This window comes from Oncorhynchus mykiss, chromosome 30, assembly GCF_013265735.2.
Source record: "Oncorhynchus mykiss isolate Arlee chromosome 30, USDA_OmykA_1.1, whole genome shotgun sequence".
NCBI classification, from domain to species: domain Eukaryota; kingdom Metazoa; phylum Chordata; class Actinopteri; order Salmoniformes; family Salmonidae; genus Oncorhynchus; species Oncorhynchus mykiss.
In genome coordinates, this window is record NC_050570.1 from 32554493 (window position 1) to 32574514 (window position 20022).

General features: G+C 45.3%; 1 protein-coding gene across 7 annotated transcripts in view; it reads left to right on the plus strand.

Moving 5' to 3' along the window:
• The window catches only part of LOC110521731 (KICSTOR complex protein SZT2), a 106324-nt gene that overhangs the window by 63316 nt on the left and 22986 nt on the right, over positions 1-20022 (plus strand). For 3 of the 7 annotated variants that reach the window (XM_036969010.1, XM_036969016.1, XM_036969012.1), the window contains 16 exons: positions 133-217; positions 2430-2480; positions 4807-4980; positions 5931-6128; positions 6619-6857; positions 7157-7320; positions 8312-8409; positions 8734-8866; positions 9041-9168; positions 10159-10206; positions 11576-11697; positions 11841-12023; positions 15359-15626; positions 16273-16352; positions 18933-19061; positions 19391-19593. In XM_036969010.1, the coding sequence (XP_036824905.1) occupies positions 133-217; positions 2430-2480; positions 4807-4980; positions 5931-6128; positions 6619-6857; positions 7157-7320; positions 8312-8409; positions 8734-8866; positions 9041-9168; positions 10159-10206; positions 11576-11697; positions 11841-12023; positions 15359-15626; positions 16273-16352; positions 18933-19061; positions 19391-19593 (2303 nt within the window). The remainder of the gene's footprint in view (positions 1-132; positions 218-2429; positions 2481-4806; positions 4981-5930; positions 6129-6618; positions 6858-7156; positions 7321-8311; positions 8410-8733; positions 8867-9040; positions 9169-10158; positions 10207-11575; positions 11698-11840; positions 12024-15358; positions 15627-16272; positions 16353-18932; positions 19062-19390; positions 19594-20022) is intronic. The other 4 variants (XM_036969014.1, XM_036969017.1, XM_036969011.1 and 1 more) reach the window with 3 other exon arrangements.

Here is a 20022-nt window from a genome sequence, read left to right on the forward strand (position 1 = left end):
ATGAATTCAAAAAGAGGACCAATCCACTGATGGATAAAGTAGTGACTACATTTATTTTGACAAGTTTGAATTGTGTGTGTTAAATCACACATCTCTTCTCTCTCTCTATCTCTCGCTCTCTCTCTCTCTCAGCACTACTTCCATCAGAGCAGTGAACTACCTGACTCTGATGTCTACCTCTACAATAAGCCTGGGGGCCAGGGGACTGGAGGGAAAGGTACGGAAGTTATTTTCTCTCTTCTCTCAGCTGTCCCTGTACACACACTGTCCTCTCACTCTGTCCCTGCACAATGTCTATCTCTCTGTCTGTCTCTCTCTCTGTCTTGCTTTCTTGCGGTCTTGCACTGTCCCTCTTTCTCTCTCTCTCTCTCTCTCTCTCTCTCTCTCTCTCTCTCTCGCGTGCACACACACGTATCCCATTGCAGTTGGCATAGCGCACCCTACACCTGATTCACCAGCTGATATTGTGTTTCTTTATAATTAGGTAGCCTTCACTTGTTGTCTCAAATTATTTAGCGGAGGCTGTATTTTCTCTCCTCTACTTGACGTTTTTTGCTCAGCGGAGTCGTGTGTGTGTGTGTTTATAAGCTGCTGACTTCGAGGGAGTGATATCACAGGTTGTGCTGACAACCTCTTTCCCTATTTATACTTTTCACCACATTAAATAATCGCACGGAAAATTATCACAGCACTGCCTTGCATAGCTAATACGCACTAAGCTGACTTTTGTTCTGCTTAGGCACTTCTGGTATAGAATGTTCGTTTCTCTGGTTAGTGTTACACTCGTTCTCCCAAGGTGACTGGCCCATCAGACTCGCCAACTTCCATATGTGAAGTGTGCTTTGGTGGATAACTTGCCAAAAAATGAAACGAGACTGAATAATGGCCTGTTTTGTTGTGTATTCCCCTGCTTGAGGATCAGATCATCTTTCTTTGGGGACAGCACATGCTATTGCCGTGCGCCCGGGTGCGAGCGTGCACGTGTGTGATATGGCCTCCTGTCGGTTGGGATTAGCCTATAGTAAGACATTTCTCCACCTATCCTGTTGATTATATAGTGTGTTGACAGCTATAATGATTAAACACACGGCTCCTATATTATCCCCACTGCCTGTCGTCATAAATATTGTTTCAAAACAGGCTGATATCTCACTTAAACTGACTTCTCTGCAGTGTCCTACTCAAAGTACCAAGGGTGATGTTTATTCGGGACGGGGTTCCCTCCAGGTTGCTTCCCAAATGGCACCCTATTCCTCATATAGCACACTAGTTTTAACCCGAGCCCTATAGGCCCGAGTGCACTATAAAGGGAATAGGGTGCCATTTTAGATGCACACACAACCCAGGCTTTTGCATTCATTCCCCATGCAGTCTCACTGCTTTTTATTTGCTGTGAAGGGAAGCTCTGACAGCATCTTATTCATTTGAAGTATTGCACAACAAGGTGCTTGAGTGATTTGATTTGACTTGATCCCTGCCTGCCGTGAGAATATGTCAGGTGCAGACTGCCACTCTGCCAGAGATGGAAGGTTTAGCCTTGCACTGTTGTGTTCCACGGCCAGCTTATTAAGAAACTGTTTTCCGATGGTTACCACATTTAATCTTGTAGAAAAGTCACAACCTAAACTACACGCCTACTGTGCTTGAATACCACGGAAGGCATTTTAACATGGGCTGCTGCTTCAGCGATTCCATCTCAGTGAGCTTATAGACCTCGTTTTATTGCAGAATTCAGACAGAGATATTTTCCTCTTACTGATAACTGTGTACGAAGGCCCTGCAACAAATAACTCCTATAATAACTCATGTCTGTTTATTGTATGTGTGATAAAATAGTAGCAATGTCTGTGCATAAAGGAAGTGAAAGAGTGTAGTGCCAGGCTAGTGGAGGCCTAGCTCTGGTCCAGGGCATTAGTGTGGCTTGTTAACACTGAGACTTGAGCTGCACTGATGCCCTGGACCAGAGCTAGTAGAGGCCCAGGCCCAGGTCTCCTGGACATTTGCATTCAATTGGTAGATCAATCAGAGATGGGGTTGCTAAATTCCGGAAGCTATCCACAAATGTACACATTTTCTAGAAATCCCGGGTTGGAAGTTCGCAGAACCAGGAGGGAATAAGCAGGAAATCCGTAATTCTCCGACCAGGATTTCTGGAAAAATCTGTGGATTTTGGGAAAGTTAGCGGGAACCCTTGGCGACCCTAATTAGAGATGATCTGAAGATGCTTGTTCCACTGACTCCGCCGATTCCTCATCAGTTTGCACTACTTAGTACACAGTTTGCAACATACCATACGTTACATTAGCTACTGATGCACCATCTGGCCTTCAGACAGGAGCTGAAAAGAGACACCTGTCATATCTGATGATACTAGAAGGTAATGTATTGAGGGTATGTCTGCCTGTCTGTCTGTCTGTCTGTTGACTCAGGTACCATGTCGGACCTCGTTCAACACCTCTTCCCACCCTCTCAGTTCCAAGGTATCATGTTGATGTTGAACCCCTAGCTACCTTGGCTCTACTGGCCTGGCTGGCTGGGGGTGCTCCTGCTCTTGCCTCATTTTCCATATGGCTTTATTTGGCTGTGTTTTACTCTTTAAGGGAGATTGGCTCTTTGGAAGTAAATTGGCTGCACTTCAACAACAGTAGTGTTTAATGTGGACCGGATTGCTTATTTGAGTTGCCCATTGCTCTCTGCATTACTTTTTAAGTGGCATGCAGAGTGACCTGACTGTTCTTTCGTTCTTTTAATGTAGTCGGGTGGCACTTTTGCCGCCTTTTTAAAGCTTCAATGTGTTCTTGATTGGCTTTGGTCTTGGTTATAATGGCTTCTGCAGTCTATCAAGAGATGCTGCTCAATGAGAAATTGAATGGAAAATAATCAGGCATAGGAATATGTGTGCGTTTTTATGTTTAATAGTATCCAGCTTTTAAACGAAATTGAATGTTTTTTTTTTCTTCCAATTAGGCAATGATATTTACAGCTATTGAGATATATAGCCTGGTTAAACACAGGGCCACTGCAATGCTACTCATTCATACTGGAATAATTATTTTGAGCAGAATGAAACAATGTTGTAGTATTTTATTCACCGTCTTTCCTATAGAAATGTTATCTTTGGATCTGTAGAGCTCTTTTCATTCCAAGAAAGGCTATGCTATGTAGCCTAAAATGTGCATTTTTCGGTGTTCTTTAAAAAAAAGAAATTGAATTAAGGCTGAGACAGTTTGAAAATGTCATCCCGGTCCTGTCTTGTCTGTCTAGTGGATGTCAGTGTGACTTCTTCAAAGGCTGTGGAAAGGATCCGCAGTCCAGACTAACTGTAGTGTAATTGACTGAATGACTGTCTGGCTCAGGGCCTTACAGGATAACGGCGTGGCCTTGTCTTGTAGATAGATAGAGGCCCATCAGCTCTAAATCCTGTTTTCTGGCTGCCACCATTACTGATGTGCTGTAGCAATCCATTGGCTCATTGCCCTGGCTGACACGGGCAGCCGTCACAGAACCCGGACAGCCTGTCAGAGGCTGCATCCCAAATTCTGTAGCACCTTATTCCCTGTATAGTGCACTCCTTTTGACCAGAGCCATAAGGGCCCTGGTCAAAAGTAGTGCACTAAATAGGGAATAGGGTACCATTTGTTTGGGATAAACCCTCTCACGTTAAAGCCACTATGGAGGGACTGCTGAACACAAAAGGACACCTGTTGCATTGTGTTTCTGTGCGCGTTTGCGACTCACAGGTGACGGCCCGGTCAGTCCATCAGACCTCATAAACCACCCTGTTAAAGTAGCCAAAGAAAAATGGACCGGAGTCCCCGCAAAACTCAAAGTACAAAAGAAATCAAGTCACTTGCTCCGGTTGACCTGTTCAGTCATCAGAATGCGCAGGCATGTAGTAGTAGTAGTAGTAGTAGCAGTAGCAGTAGTAGTAGTAGCAGCAGTAGTAGTTGTAGTAGTAGTAGCAGTAGTAGTAGTAAAATCTTCTGGAGAGAAACCATAACACTTGATAAGTGGGTTTAGTGGTTTGAGAATGACAAGTGGCTGCTTTGCTGACTAGCTGGCTGCAATAGGCAGATACGCACGTACAACATGCACGCGGTGTAGCATGACCGTCTGCAGTCGTGTGTAAAGCCCATGTGTGTGTTGCTGTTTTATTCCAGGTGATGAATGTAATGCATCTATGTCTCCCGCCAGCCTGCCAGGTACATCAGCCCATCAATCACTACTCCACGCCTGCCTCTACCCACTAACGGTGCAAGCTAATAGCCATAGTCGTATCAAACCAAACATGGGCCCGGGCAGATCGGCAGTAATGTTATTTAGCGCAGGTGTCCTGTATGGGTGAGGAATCCCTGTATGATGCAGGGTTTTATGAGGTGGATAGAAGATGCAGGGCGATGGGGGTGAGAATCCGAAGTCGACGCTGTCTTGGTTTGTGTTGGGATGGAACATCAACTGTGTTGTAGTAGAAAGGTCATGGTTTATCCATTGATGCTGTTGTTCCTCTGATGTTACAGCAGGAGAATGTCAGACCGAATCAATGGTGAATCTCTGTAGCTTATAATGGCCCACAAAGTCGTTGTTTATTGCATTCAAACTGCACTTCATTTCACTTGAAAAATACGGTTAGCGTTTCGATGTGAACAACATGCACAATAGTCAAGGTTATTGTTAATAATGTACAAAAAAACACTATCCGGCTCAAAGGACCATTTAAAAAGAGCACCACCTTTATTCATCCTTTAATTAGTCTATCAGTGTAACTCTAGGTCACCCTGTCCTCCACATTTCACCTGTTCCCTTCAGGTATCGCCTGTATCGCCCTGTCGTTCGTTGATGCTCAAGGCTGCCCCTTGCAGCTTCCAGCCCAGTACTGCACCACACCACCCAGAGGGGATGCATCCACCATCCTCCTACAGCCAGATCAGTTTGACACCCTGACAACTGTCATCAAGGTGGACTCCAACAACCTCAGCTCAGGTAAAGCCTGGTAGGGTTTCTTTTAGAGATCAGTGTCCTGTTTATTAGGGCACATAGTAGCCCTTTTTGGCTTTGGAAAACAAAAAACCGAATCATTCTTATTGGAGCGGTTCAGATGGTACCCATCCATTTAGTGCGTGATGAACATGACCAAGCCTGAGTAGCCAGGACAACCGTTGGCGGAGGTGTTGCTGTGTCTTTTTCTTCTCAACGAGTGTCATGAAATATGTTTTCTATTATGTGCTGCGTTGTCTATTTGTATTAAGTGATTGAATTATATATATCATTTTTTGCACTGGGGAAGTGTTTGAGAATCGTAAAATTCTATCTCCTTACAGTACCATTTCACAAGATGGATTCATTTATAAACAGAGCAATAAGTCGTTCATAGTGGTCTCACTCTGGAATTAAATGCCAAGTCACCTTGAGTAGGACTGCTAAAGCTGCTTACATAATAATGGTCATTGCATAATTTTACAACGAGTTTTTATTCTCTCTTTCTTAGATACGGGGATTGTATTTGTCAATGTGACATTGAGTTCAATTGAATAAAATTATGATGAACTTCATCATAATCAAAACCTCATCCAAATAATGACATGCATAAAACATATATATATATTATTTGCATATAGCTAACATCTTTAATTGGCAAATATGATTTATGCTTCCTAGTTTGTTTGAGAAAATGCAATTCGTTTCGAAGAGTAAAAATAACCTCCTCTCATGTGGTAATCTACTGCGTTGCCATGTGTTTGTGTAAGATTATTAATTAGAAGCCTACTACCTGAGCTGCTTAAACTCTGCTGGGCTCTGCTCTACTGGGCTGTCTATAACACCATCATTAATCAGGTGTGCTCTGCAGTAGCAGGGACCAGGCTACAGTAGTTCTGCTCATGCTCAGTGCAATTCTCATTAGTCATGAATCTGCACTTCCTTCTTCCTGACAGGGTCAGAGATGAGGGTGCGTTTTGACATCTGGGAGCAAGGTAACGTCTCCCCCCTCCAGCTGACTGACAAGCTGCGAGGGGCCCTGCGCCACGCCCTCTGTGACGTCATCATGGAACTCCGGGTCCTGCCGAATCCCCTGTGTCTGGAGACGTTCTGCACTACACCGGGGAGAGGGCAGAGAGAGGACTCCACTAACGGTGAGGAACTAGAACTACCTTTACAGTACCTGCTTGGTAAAGCTGGGACAATCATCAGAAAAAGGATCGACACCGACCATACCTATCACTTATCACAGGCATTTTGCTGATATCATTCATTTGCAATAACTAGCCTCTAGAGAAATGTGAAGTTAGAAATGAATGAAATTAAGTTTTGCTAACATGGGTGGTTGTTAATGGGACAATTGATGGCTACAACCATCAAACTATCAGTAGTAGTTTAAAGGGTAAGAAGAGAGAAATTATGCAGATTGTTACAAACGTGTCATTCTATTTATCGTTATCGCATCAATTCAGGCAATTTATCGCGATACGGATTTTTGTCCATATCGCCCAGCTCTACTGCTTAGTACATATTGTTTCCTTTGGCCCGCACAACGAATGCAAATGCTTTATTGGTCTTCTTGGAAAGTAAATTGTCTAATGTTATCAGGTTCATCCCTTGTCTATCTCCACATCTTTTCCATAGGTCTTATAAGTCCTCCTCCATTGGAAGCAAAGGAGGGGAATGACCTGGAGGTTAGGGAAGTGAAGGAATTTAAGGACAGCTTCCGGCCTCGTAGTGGCTCTAGGAGGGTTAAGAACAGCCCCTCCCCTATCACCCTGATTCCTGCCCCCCTTGGGACCACCCCCAACACCGGACCAAGCACCCCTGAGTCCACTACACCCACCGGCAAGACCACTCGCCGAAGCTTCTGGGAAATACTGGTGAGTGAAGTTCTCTTTCATTGGATTTGTGATGTGTTGTAAGAGAGGATTTTGTCCAAAATGGCACCCTATTCCCTAATGCAATACTCTATTTCAGTTAGAGTGGCCAAAACTAGTTTACTTGATTAGGGAGTAGAGTGCCATTTCAGAATTTTTCATAAAACATTTCTGTGAGTATCCTCTGAGTTTAGTTCTGTCAGTGCTACATCCACCCGAGATCAACATGTATATCTACATTTGGATTATGAACCACCATGTTGCCATTTCATTCAGTGAGGAAATTATTATCCTCCCTACAGAGCAAGCCAGACTCCTCTGAGCTGGGGAGCCCGAAGACGACAGACGACATCGTGCAGGAGAAGGGGGAGGAGGGTCGGACACGCAGGAGACACAAGACGGAGAACGTGAAGCAGCAGTGGAGCCAGGAGAAGGCCTTGGCTGTAGAACTGGAGCAGGCCCAGAGGTTAGAAGATACACAGGCTGGATTTAGATCTGGGTTCAAACCCTATCGGTTTTTTCTTCCAAATGCTTTTTTCTTTTCTTTTTTTTTCCTGTCTGCATTTACAGATGGGCGGAGTTAGAACTATTTCATTGATTTCATCGTGACAGGCAAACTCAAGCAGGTACTTTTCAGTGAAGTACACAGAGAAAATACCACTTGAACCTAGGTCTGGTCTCCGCTGTTTAATGTGGCCGGATTCAATATCTCATTAAGCCAAGGAGAAGGCATTGAGCTACACTCACTGGACAGTTTATTAAGCACACCCATCTAGTCCTGGGTCGGACACCCCTGTGCCTCCAGAACAGCCTGAGTTATTCGGGGCATTCTACAAAGTGTCGGAAATGTTCCACAGGGATGTTGGTCCATGCTGACGCGATGGCATCACGCAGTTGCTGCAGATTGGACACCGGTACTTTCATGCTGCAAACAGCCTTTTCCATCTCATACCAAATATGCTCTATTGGGTTGAGGTCTGGGGACTGTGCATGCCACTCAAGTAAACTGAACTCACTGTACCTAATAAACTGGTCGGTGAGTGTATGGAGAAAGGCAGGATCCATGATTGGCTGAGATAATGGAGAGGGATAAAAAATAGACTACTTTCTGGAGGACAATGCCATGCTGACTCGTGCGTTTGGGTGTTCATTCTTAAAGAGATGGGTGGGGCTAAGGCTTAAGAGGGGTGTGACTGATGCTGAATGGGTGTAAACGAAGAAGAGCTCTTTAGAAAGTGTGGAAATCATTCAAGGGCATTTCTTTTTATCCTACTTGTCTAGGATAAAGGATATGTTTACACAATTAAAAAAATATAACTTTCCACGTTTCCCCCCAACTGCAGTGTATGATATAGATGTTTTTTGAGGACATAAGCTCCTTCCTGAATTCAGTCACAAATGTGGAGTTTCCGTCAGTAGTATTGCACTGTTTAATGGGTGTGTGTATTTTCCAACAGGAGACATGTGTCCCAGCTAGAGGAGGGTGACATTGGGACCCTGCACCCTCTATACCAGGTCACCTGTCAGCCCTGGATCACCTTCATGGCTAAACTTGGTGAGTGGCTCCTCTGCCCTCTCCTCTGCCCTCCTCTTTGCACTTCCCTTACCCCTGTCCTTATTTCTGCTGGGGTGTAGAGGAGGGAGAAGATTGGGATGGAGGGGTTATAGAAAATATTGTTTTTTATCCCAAATTGCACTCTATTCCCTCTGTATAACCTCTCTGATCAAAGTAGTGCACTATACAGAGACGATGGTGCTATTTGGGACGATACCATTGTCTCCTATCTATTTTCTGCGAGAGGCGTTCAATTTGAAGGTTAACTCTCATTTTCTCTTATTTCTTCTCCTTTTCTCTCGTTCTTTCTTCTGGTGTAAACAGGATGCCCGTCGATTCAGCAGTGCACAGCTGAGATTGCCTCCCAGTTTCTACTCCCGCCCATCCTTACAGAGATTGTCAATCTGGTCAGCTCCCTGGCCAGTGACACCGCAGTCAAGGTGTTTGAGAGGACAAGGTGGGTCATTTTGAAATGATCACGCATACAAATATGTATACATTATTATCAGGAAAGCATCTATATACACTTTTCTAGGACCATTAACACATTTTTCAAGCGAGTGTTGTACGGATATTGTTTCGATATGAACTTACTTTATCATGGTTTTGTGTTCTTTGTTTGGTCCCCTAGTTGTCCCCAAGGAGACATGTTTGCTCCCCTGCCTTTGATCCACCACCTCAGCCAACCGCCTACCACCTCTAGAACCTTCATCCTCATTGGACGGAACTTCCACCAATGGCATTGCAGCACAGAGCAAGGTACCTGCATAAGCCAGAGTTCTATTATCCCTCTGCTTTTGAAAGTAGTCACTGTTCACTGTTTGCTTAAGCTAATGTAGCAGGTGTAAAAAGACGCCTGAGCAGAGGTGCCGCATCCGGTTTTCAGGGGAAAAGGAAGTCCGGTTGAATTAATTGCATCCCTGAAAACCGGATGCATCCGGCTCTTAGCAATTCTGCTAAGGGTGCCGTTTGTTCGACCCTTGATTTTATTGACATTTTAGATTCATGGAGTTAAACATAGTCATTGCCCTTTGCTAGTATTTGATGATTATTTTATACCTCAAATTATGCCTCATTTCCTTATTTAGTTTTGGGAAATAAAAAAAAATGATGTGGTACCTTTTTCTCCTCTGTAACTTTGGGATTCTGTGGTCAACCATGCTTTACTAACTGACTTTATGGCAGCAGCAAATTGAGAAATGAAAAAGTGGGAAATACTACATCAGCATATACTGAGAGATATTATTACGATGCTCAGCCACCCAGCTAGCAGGCACACCATAGCAGAACTGGGCCCGAACCCAAATACTTCATCCTAACCCAACCTGGAACATTTTGTAGCTAATTTACTTCTAAATTACTCATTGCATCAAATCAGTTAGATAGTTTCTCTCACTTCAAAAACAACACTCCAATGGCATGTTACTATTAGCTTATACCTAATTATCAACTGGAGATGGGTGTAGGAGACCAAAGTGCATGATGTACACGAAGGCGTTATTTCTAAGCTTACCCTGTCACGACATGCTCTGTCTGCTACTGCGCTTTGGATTCTCGTCTCTCTCCTCTGTCCCTCTCTGACAATCACCGCTGTTGCTGTTATTTCTTCTTTCTTTCTTTTGCAAGCATGTCTGTCTGTAGTGTTAGCGGAGTATCTCTGTGTAGCTACTGTAGAACTGTCTTGTTGTCTGTGCCTGCACCCTGCCAATATCATGCTGTTTGTTTGTGCTCATCTCCGTTTGCCCACAGAAGACAGTTCAGATGATGAAAACATCCCTGAGATTAGTAGGTTTACACGTAAGTCTCGCTCTGCCCCCTCCTCATAGTAGGTTCACACTTAAGTCTCACTCTGACCCCTCCTCATAGTATGTTCACACGTAAGTCTCACTCTGCCCCCTCCTCATAGTAGGTTCACACGTAAGTCTCACTCTTCCCCCTCCTCATAGTAGGTTCACACGTAAGTCTCACTCTGCCCCCTCCTCATAGTAGGTTCACACGTAAGTCTCACTCTGCCCCCTCCTCATAGTAGGTTCACACGTAAGTTCACCCCCAGCCAGCCCCAACCAAGCAACGCTGGCTCTGGGCTATTCTGGTTTTATGTGTATGTTTTAAATTCATGTAGAATTTTCTAAGACATTATTGATGGTTCTATTTACCCATTTAAGCCTCAAAGAATGTGTCCCAAAAAAAGAACAGTAAAAAAAACATGATTTGTACTGAATGCTTCACTGAATGCTTCACTGAATGCATGTTGTGAGCTGTGCATCATATAATCATGTTGCTTACGTGGCTTGATACGGATGACCTTATACCTGTGGAATATGAAGAGTTCGCACAGTTTCTTCTGTCTCGTCTCCCTCCAAACTTTTATATTTCAATTCCAAATGTCAACTCAAATCTCACAATTTCTACTCTCATAAAGGGCTACAATTTATCTTCAAGCTTAACTCTCTGGCTGTCTGGCAAAATAATAGTCAATTTCTTAGAAAGGAAATGTTTTTTTTCCCCTTCTTCTCTGCCTGCTCTAAAGGCAGCAGTGGAGTAGCCCCCTGCATGCCTCTCAAAGAATGGATCTGTGAATAATTGTATGCAACTGGTCTTGGGGGGCCTTACAATACCCTGCTGAGATGTTCTCTGTCTGATAGGACGTAATGAGAAGCGTCTATTATTTCATCTTAATAGCACCGTGTTCAGAAATCACTCTCCCACCATAGGGTGACTTACTGTCCGTTTAGTCATATACTTGATGGTCAGATGGTAATATACTTGATGGTAATCATATACTTGATGATCATAAGAGATGCAAGATTCTCAGTCTGTGACATTATTAAGGTCCCCTTGTTAAACTGATTGTCGGCCTGAGTCCATCCTACCGTACCATCCTTATCTTGGAGACTGCGCTAGAGTCTGGTTCAGCTCCGGTTCTCTCCTGTCTGTCCTCTGTCTGCTGTGTCAGGTTGGGGTCGATTCCATCACATTTCAGTCAATCCAGGAACTAAAATTCCAATTCCAATGCGCCTCATTGCTTGTCGATAAAGACAAAATGGAATTAGAATTTCAGTTTACTTTCGGTATTGACTGGAATAAATGGCATTGACCCCAAACCTGGTCTGCATCCTTCCCCTGCGTCCCACTCTCACTGTCTTCTCTCTCCCTATTGGTCCAGCTCATAAGGGCTTCCAGCGCTTCGAGGCCTTGGAGCAGTCTGATTGTTTCAGCCCAGGGCAGGCCTCGAGGGGCGTGGCCCCAAGACAGAGGTTCCTCCTCATACACATCCTGGATAAGAAGGTGAGGAGAGGAGGTGGGGGAGTGAGTTGTGGGTGGGTGGGGGTATGTATGACACAATTTGGCCCATTTATTTCCACCCGTAGGCTATGTGAGGTGGGTTGATCTCAATTTCAGTGTTGATCTATGTCTCTCTCCCTCTCCAGGTGACCCTGTACACCTATAACTGGTCGGTGGACCTTGGTGTGTCTCTGAACCGGGGACTGGTCAGGCTGGTCCAGTGGCAGAATGCCAGATCCCACGTTGTCCACTGTCTCCTCAACCAGAAGATGGGCCTCTTCCACCACTACTGCTTCTCAGACACACCGGCCCACGCAGACCTCAAACAGGTAAACCGTTTCTCAGAATCACCTTCACTCGCCGAGTACATTTACGTGTACCACGAATTTGACCTGGTGAAGTGGCGCTGACCGTCGCCTTACGACACTGCCAATCTCACACAGAGCCGGCATACTTCCAGTAACCACAGTCGAACGCTCACGCGCTCACCAATGCCATCAGCGAAGTACCGTATCTAAGTCAGACACACCTGCCCACCAAGACCTGATCAGGTAAACGCTCAATCTCACGCACGGCACAGCCATCTGCTTGAATTCGTCACGGTCTACCACTCTTTCGTGCAGCATAACTGTGGCCTATAAGTATGAAACATATGCCCACACACAATATACAGATGGTGCAATGTTAGGATTGGGAACAATGTCCTGGTGGTTTAAATGGGGGTTCAGTCAGGTGGAATCAGTCTGTTGGTTAGTGTAACGGCAGTGTCTGGTGGTACAGCAGGGTACACACAGCTGTCAACTCCTGAGAGTGGGGACTGAGATTCCTTTCACACTAGCAGGTACTGTGTATATATACACACACACAGACACACTGCCCTTTTTCCCTCTAGTGGGTAGGCTACCTGCTATTGCCTTTCTTTGATTTCCCACTCTCTCCTCTGCTTTCTTGCTTCTCTTCTTAGCGAAAGCTGGGAGGGGGGTCTTGTCACTAAATCCCCTCCCACGTCTCTTTTCCCATCGGAGTTTTAAATGGCAGCAGTTTTAATATTCCTATTGCGCTTGTTTTGATCGGAGCCCTATTGGGCCCTGGTCAAGAGTAGAGCACGACATTTGGCACACGCCCCATTTGGTGTACTCTGTAGATTCTCCTTGGTCTTTTAATACGGAACATCAACATGACCTAGTTTTCTTCCCCCTCTCTGATCATCCCTCCCTCTTCCTCCCTACCTTGGTATGACATGTCGGCACCGAGGCCTCCCTTCCTCATTCCTCCTGTTCCTCTTCTTTTGCTTCTCCTTTTCAGTCAACGTTCTCGTCAGCGTCCTTGTATCTCTCACTCCTTTTGATATGCGCGAGGAGAGGAGCAGAGAGAATGGCTGTGTGCTAATTCTCACCCTATTCCCCTTGTTATTGCACTGCTTTTGACCAGGTGCTCTGTAGGGAATGGGATGCCATTTGGGACTGCAGTGAAGAGAATCACTCAGCTCTCTGACTTCACAGCCCCGTGTTTTTAGTTCCGTAGCTCTGGGGTCAAAAACAAAGAATGCCTATCATTTCTGAGCAGTCTGCACGAGTGCCGATACACAGGAGACGGAAGAAAGGCGAGACGTATTTTTTAGGGCTTTGAGATGATTTTGCAAAAATAACATTCTGTATTTAATCTGTCATAGAAACAGTTTTGCTCTGCCGCTTTTTTTTTACTGGGAAGAGGATACACACACTGCATTTTGTTTTACAACACTTTTCTTTTTACTGGGAACATAAGAGGATACACACACTGCATTTTGTTTTACAACACTTTTCTTTTTACTGGGAACATAAGAGGATACACACACTGCATTTTGTTTTACAACACTTTTCTTTTTACTGGGAACATAAGAGGATACACACACTGCATTTTGTTTTACAACACTTCTTTTTACTGGGAACATAAGAGGATACACACACTGCATTTTGTTTTACAACACTTTTCTTTTTACTGGGAACATAAGAGGATACACACACTGCATTTTGTTTTACAACACTTTTCTTTTTACTGGGAACATAAGAGGATACACACACTGCATTTTGTTTTACAACACTTTTCTTTTTACTGGGAACATAAGAGGATACACACACTGCATTTTGTTTTACAACACTTTTCTTTTTACTGGGAACATAAGAGGATACACACACTGCATTTTGTTTTACAACACTTTTCTTTTTACTGGGAACATAAGAGGATACACACACTGCATTTTGTTTTACAACACTTTTCTTTTTACTGGGAACATAAGAGGATACACACACTGCATTTTGTTTTACAACACTTTTCTTTTTACTGGGAACATAAGAGGATACACACACTGCATTTTGTTTTACAACACTTTTCTTTTTACTGGGAACATAAGAGGATACACACACTGCATTTTGTTTTACAATACTTTTCTTTTTACTGGGAACATAAGAGGATACACACACTGCATTTTGTTTTACAACACTTTTTGGGGGGGGGGTGGGGGGCTCATGTGATTTAAACATCCTTCTAACATTTTGCCACCGCGCAACAACCGATTGGAGTGCAAAAATGTCAAATTAAAAGGAAAAGAAAATCTCCCAAACTTTCTCCTGTTTCTCCCTCGATGCCCTCACTCTTAATCGCCTCTCCACTAACGAATGCTGACAGAAGGCAGAATCAGAGCGACGGAAAATTTGCCCCCGCAGACTGTCATCTGTCACTGTCCTGATGAGGAGCACAGTGGGCACCAGTGCCCAGTTCAACCCTCCCCCCCTTGCCCTGCGGGCACAAGACAGACACTGGACAGAGGGTTCTGCCACCCTGGGGCATCTGGGCCCTCCTCTTCCTCGTCCGTTGCCTTGGTCCTGCCCAGCAGCCGTTAAGCTGCTCCGTTGCGCTAACTTGCGCAAAAGTTCCCCTGAGCAGAGGGGAGAGGGGGGGTATGGACATATTGGCTGTGCAGTGTCAGTCAGGACATGCTGTCCATGAGTCTCTGTGCCATCTCTAGAGCTTCACCAATCCCTGACACAGTTTGAGTCAAGGGCTCTGTCCTAGTTCTGTTAGGCATATCAACTAGATCATGGTTTCAGCCCTACCAGAGTTGCTCTGTACATTTTGATGTTTACGGGATAGGTTTCTACCTTTTTAGGTTAATCTAAAAATGTGTGTGTATAACTTGTGTCCTGTTAGTTTGTTTTTTACACAGTGGAATTTGGAGTTGGAATTCAGATTTGTCAGATATGAGTTGCATTTTTTTATTGTTGATAACAACCCATGGTTTAGGCTTGTTTCAGGCACCGCGTTCATGTGTATTTAATAGCATAATCATTGTCGTGGCATGTTCATATACCAGAAAGTTCAATAACTTGGAGAGCGCCTCACAGCTTCTACGCCTCCTTCTCACTCACTCCATCGCTCTCATTCTGCCTCTCATCTTCTTCTTCGTCTCTCTCCATCTCTCTCTCGCTCCCCCTCTATTCTCCTCCTTATTTGACTCTTTCTCTGTTCCCTCTCTCGATTCATCTCTCTCGCTCCCTCCTATCATCTACTTTCTCTCTCCCCTTTATATCTCTTGCTCCCCCTCTCATCATCCCCTGCTTCCTCTCTCTCCCTCTCTTCCTCTCTCAATCTCTCTCGCTCTGACTCATCTTCTTCTTCTCTCCAGGAGCCCAACCCGTTCCTGAACCCAACCTTGGAGGCTGATGCCCTGCTGAGGAGCCCAGTGCCCCCCGTACCCAGCAAGGACCAGAGCAAGCTGGCTAGCTCCGTCCGCTCCCTGGCCCCCCTCCACTTCCCCTCAGAGCTGGTGCCCTTTGACGAAGCCCTCCGGGACATCGGGATGGGCCGCCCCCTGGCCAGCGCTCAGGACGGGGCCGACGTGGTGGCTCGGCACGGGGCCCAGCTACTAGAGGTCAAGGCTGCAGAGAGGAGAGGTCAGATATGGGCCCAATGATGTGTATAAACACTGTATATGTTCTAAGATAATGTAAGGTTTATATTTAAGATTTAATGGTCAGATATGGTCACTCCGCTCCTCACCCACCTTCGCCATATAACTAATACACACTGTGCCATCTACTTTCCTACAGTTTAACTAATGCAATATTACTTAGGTTGAGAATGAAGTGGATATTTAAAGCATTTTTTTTTATAACACAACCGATGTTAATGTGTTGTAAAAGGTTTAATGGGGGGGGGGGGGGGGTTAGAGTACAGGATTCTGTAGTTATGTTTGTTTGATACAATGTGAGCCACACCAGTCCATCCAGCAGCCAGGCAGACAGGAGCAAAGATGAAGTAGACAGCTAGGCTGATTGAGGAGAGGGCGATGGTTAGTTCTTGGCCCTAACAGAGACAGGCAGATGGCTTTTAGCTCTGAGGGATGGCTACATGACCCTGGGAACTGTAAGGCTGCCCTATTGCCTATAGTAATGGCACCCTATTCCCCTTTATAGTGCACTACATTTGACCAGAGCCCTATGGGTAGTGCACTAAAGGGATTTAGGGTGCCATTCTGGACCCGCCGCGGGGCTGTGTGACCAACGAGTGTTTTGTGTGGATTTATCTCCAATTTGACAGAGATGGAGAAGCAGATGAAGATTGAGAACCTGTTTGTGACTTGGCAGCAGAGGTCAGCTCAGTCCAACATGCCCATCTCTGTAAGTACCGATCTACCGCAACCATGTTCCGTCACATTTGACACTTGAGTCGTTTAGCAGACGCTCTTATCCAGAGTAACTTAGAGCGGTGAGGGTGTACATTTTCATTCATTTTTCTTACTCATGTCTCGTGGGAGTCGGCACACACAGCCCTGGCGTCTCAAGCGCCATGCTTTTACCAACTGAGCCACGCAGGACCCTCCATTTTAGCCATTTCCCTCCCCATGAAACGCCAATGGACACAAACACGCACACGCAGCACCGTAAATGACTCTGCTGAGGAGAAATATCAGCTCCCCTCTGTCTGACAATCGGCGCTATCTACACTATATATTCCAAAGTATGTGGACACCCCTTCAAATTAGTGGATTCTGCTACTTCAGCAACACCCGTTGCTGACTGGTGTATACAATCGAGCACACAGCCATGCAATCTCCATAGACAAACATTGGCAGTAGAATGGTCTTACTGAAGGGCTCAGTGACTTTCAGTGTGGCACCGTCATACGATACCACCTTTCCAACAGGTCAGCATGTTAAATTTCTGCCCTGCTAGAGCTGCCCAGGGTCAACTGTAAGTGCTGTTATTGCGAAGTGGAAATGTCCTCATACTCTCGGTCATGTAGTGTGTCTTGCAAATGCGTTGAGTTCACGGGTGCTGGCAGGTTACGCACACAGCGGCTCTCCATCTCAAATACATTTACACACATTTGCATGTGGGCGCAAATGGTTGTCTGAACTTTTTTTTTAATGCACTGTAGCTAATTGATGTATATTTAACTACCGGTATTGCCATGTTTTAGTATTCTGGGACTTTGGCACGGAGAAATAAATACTAGATTATTTTGAAGTAGTCCCCATTTTCGATAGTGCAACTCATTTCCAAAGTTTGCAAGCTGGAGCATTTGAGCAGCTCTTAACGAGAGACGAGTAACTCTTAAGTTGATATTCTAGCAAGCATTGTTGTAGGATTATTGTTGCATTATTTTAGGTGTCCTGGGACTCCCGAGCACAAGCCCACCAGTGCTTTCATCAGAGGCACTGCAAGATCTTGACAGGCGGCTAAGGGCTGGCGCAATAATCATATAATCACGACAATTATGGACAATTACCTGTAACAAAAAAAATATGTGATAATCGTCTTAATACATTTTAGGTGAAGGGGGGATTTAGCTTTATATTCAATTAGATAGACTTACGTTTTTGACATGAATAGGGTAAAGTTTTAAGAGCAGAACAGCACGGCTAGGAAGAGAGGCTTAGTTGTCTTCATTAGGTAAATCGCAGCGAATTTTCGAAGACGCATTACAATTATGACAATGCCGTGGTCATTTTGCGTGACAATTAATTGTTACCCAACATTACGTCATCGTCACGGACTCTCTGGAACACACCGGCGCAGCGTACCGTATCAATGGAAAAAAAATCAAGTGTGTGTTGACATTCATTCATGTTTCTGAAACACTCATTTCACAAAAAAAGCAATGTGGTGCAGGTGTTTTCCCCCAGCTACCTTCATCATGAAAGGTGGATGGATGAAAACAACAGTGTGAATAACTGTTGGCTACAGTATAAACAGCAACACCACAAACACCACCAGTAGTCAGTCCCAATTAGACTCTTGTCTATAGAGCTAGTTCCTGGTGATGACATTGTCTGTGTTCCCTGTGTGTGCTCCTACTCCTTCTCTCAGTAAGTTACCTCTCACCAGAGCAGGCTCATCCATTACTGCCCAGTCAGATGGCTGGCTGGCTGTCTGACTTGGTCCATCCACAGTGGGGGACCCATCTCCCTTCACTGGCCCTTTAGGTCTCCTCAGATCTGCCTGCCGGCCTGCCCGTGGATTCCCAGCTCTATCACTGACATGATGGATTAGATATGAGAGGAGATCACATCAGCTCAACAGACGGTGTTGTCTTCTGTCTGTCTCCCCTTCCCTCCTATATGTGTGTGACTGTCTTCCTGTCTCCTTCCTGATACGCGCAGACACACACACACACACACACACACACACAGTCCTATCTTCATCTCCATCTTCAGGCTGCACTGGGAAGATAGATGATAGACGTGTCAATGGGAGTGATTTATAAGAAGGCAACAAATATATGACTGAATAAGATGAGCCGTAACGTTTAACCAGTCAGATTCCTCTGTACTACGCCCACTAGCCGCATTGTTGGCGTAACGTTTATTAGACTGTATTTATTGTGTCATTAGAAAAACCGGACGTTGATCTCAGTGGTTGTGACGGTGGGTAGTGGGCTGTGTGTGTATTGTAAAAAAAATAAAAAATCATTCAAATAAATAAGAACCCATTCTTATTTACATTGACTGTCTACCCCCCGGACCTTACCCTCCCCTGACCCGGACCACGCTGCGCCGCCCCATGGGACTCCCGATGACATCCAGTTGTGATCGAACCCGGATCTGTAGTGGCGCCCCTAGACCGCTGCGCCACTCAGGATCTGTCGTGTGTGTGCGCGTGCGTGTATTAACATTCTGGGGCTTTTGGTATATATACTAGGAAGAATTCACATCCGACTCGAAGGACCACAAAGAGATGTTTCCTTACTTTCCACAGGTGGTGGACTTGGACACTCTGAAGCAGTCGTCCAGGCTAGTGCACTACTGCGCCACCCCTCTGCTCTTTGACCCCGTGTTCAGGAAGCAGATCCAAGAGGAGCAGATTGTCCAACCTCAACAGGTCAAGGTACAGCAACCATGGCTGCTTTCCCTTGGGGCCTAACTCCAACACACTCCTCATGTGTTTTTTCACTTCTTTCTTACTTTTGAAAGATGCCCTTTTAGTTATAACATCTTGGAAACCATCCCAAACTTGGGGAATTTCTGAGAACAGGAGGGAACAAGCAGCAATCATCCAACAATCTTTCAACCAGAAACCACTGAAATCTTTCAACCAGAAACCTCTATTTTCGCCCCTCCGCTCCCCCTATTCCCTCCTCCTCCCCCTCTCTTCTCCTCCCCCTCTCCCCTCTCTTCTCCTCCCCCTCTCCCCTCTCTTCTCCTCCCCCTCTTCAGAAGCGCCACTGCTCCAGTGACTCCACGGCGTCTGGCAGGGACCGTAGCTACAGTACGGACTCAGCTGATATGCTGCCTAGCCGGCTGAGAGAGGAGCCCTGGCTGCAGGACATCTCTAACACCTTCCTCCAGCAGTATGTCCAGTACCTTCAGAGTATGGGCTTCATCCTGGTCCAGGTCCGGCCACAGTCCCCCGCACGCAGGTACGTCTTGTCTCAGTGGGAGCCCAGTGGTACTCAAATCGCTATACACATATATATATATAATCAAACAATCTTTCTGCACCATACTAGCTCAAGTTTATTTACCATGTGTAATGAATACATTGGATATCTAACTCACCCGATCTCTCACAATAAAAACGCAATAAAACTCAGGGCAAATGTCCTCTTCCTCTGAGTTTCCCTCCCACAATCCTCTCTGTGACAGTGAGCCGAACTGTGAGCAGTGTTCATTCATCCATTAGTCATCAGATGTGTTGTGATCACATCCTAGCCCCAATAGCCACATCCCTCTGGCCACAGATGTGATATAACTGTAGCAGCCACTGGGCAGATGCTGTTTCTGCTTCTCTCGGTCTCTGTCATCCTCTGGCCCAGGACTGGGTGATTCACTCTTTTGTGTTGCCAGTC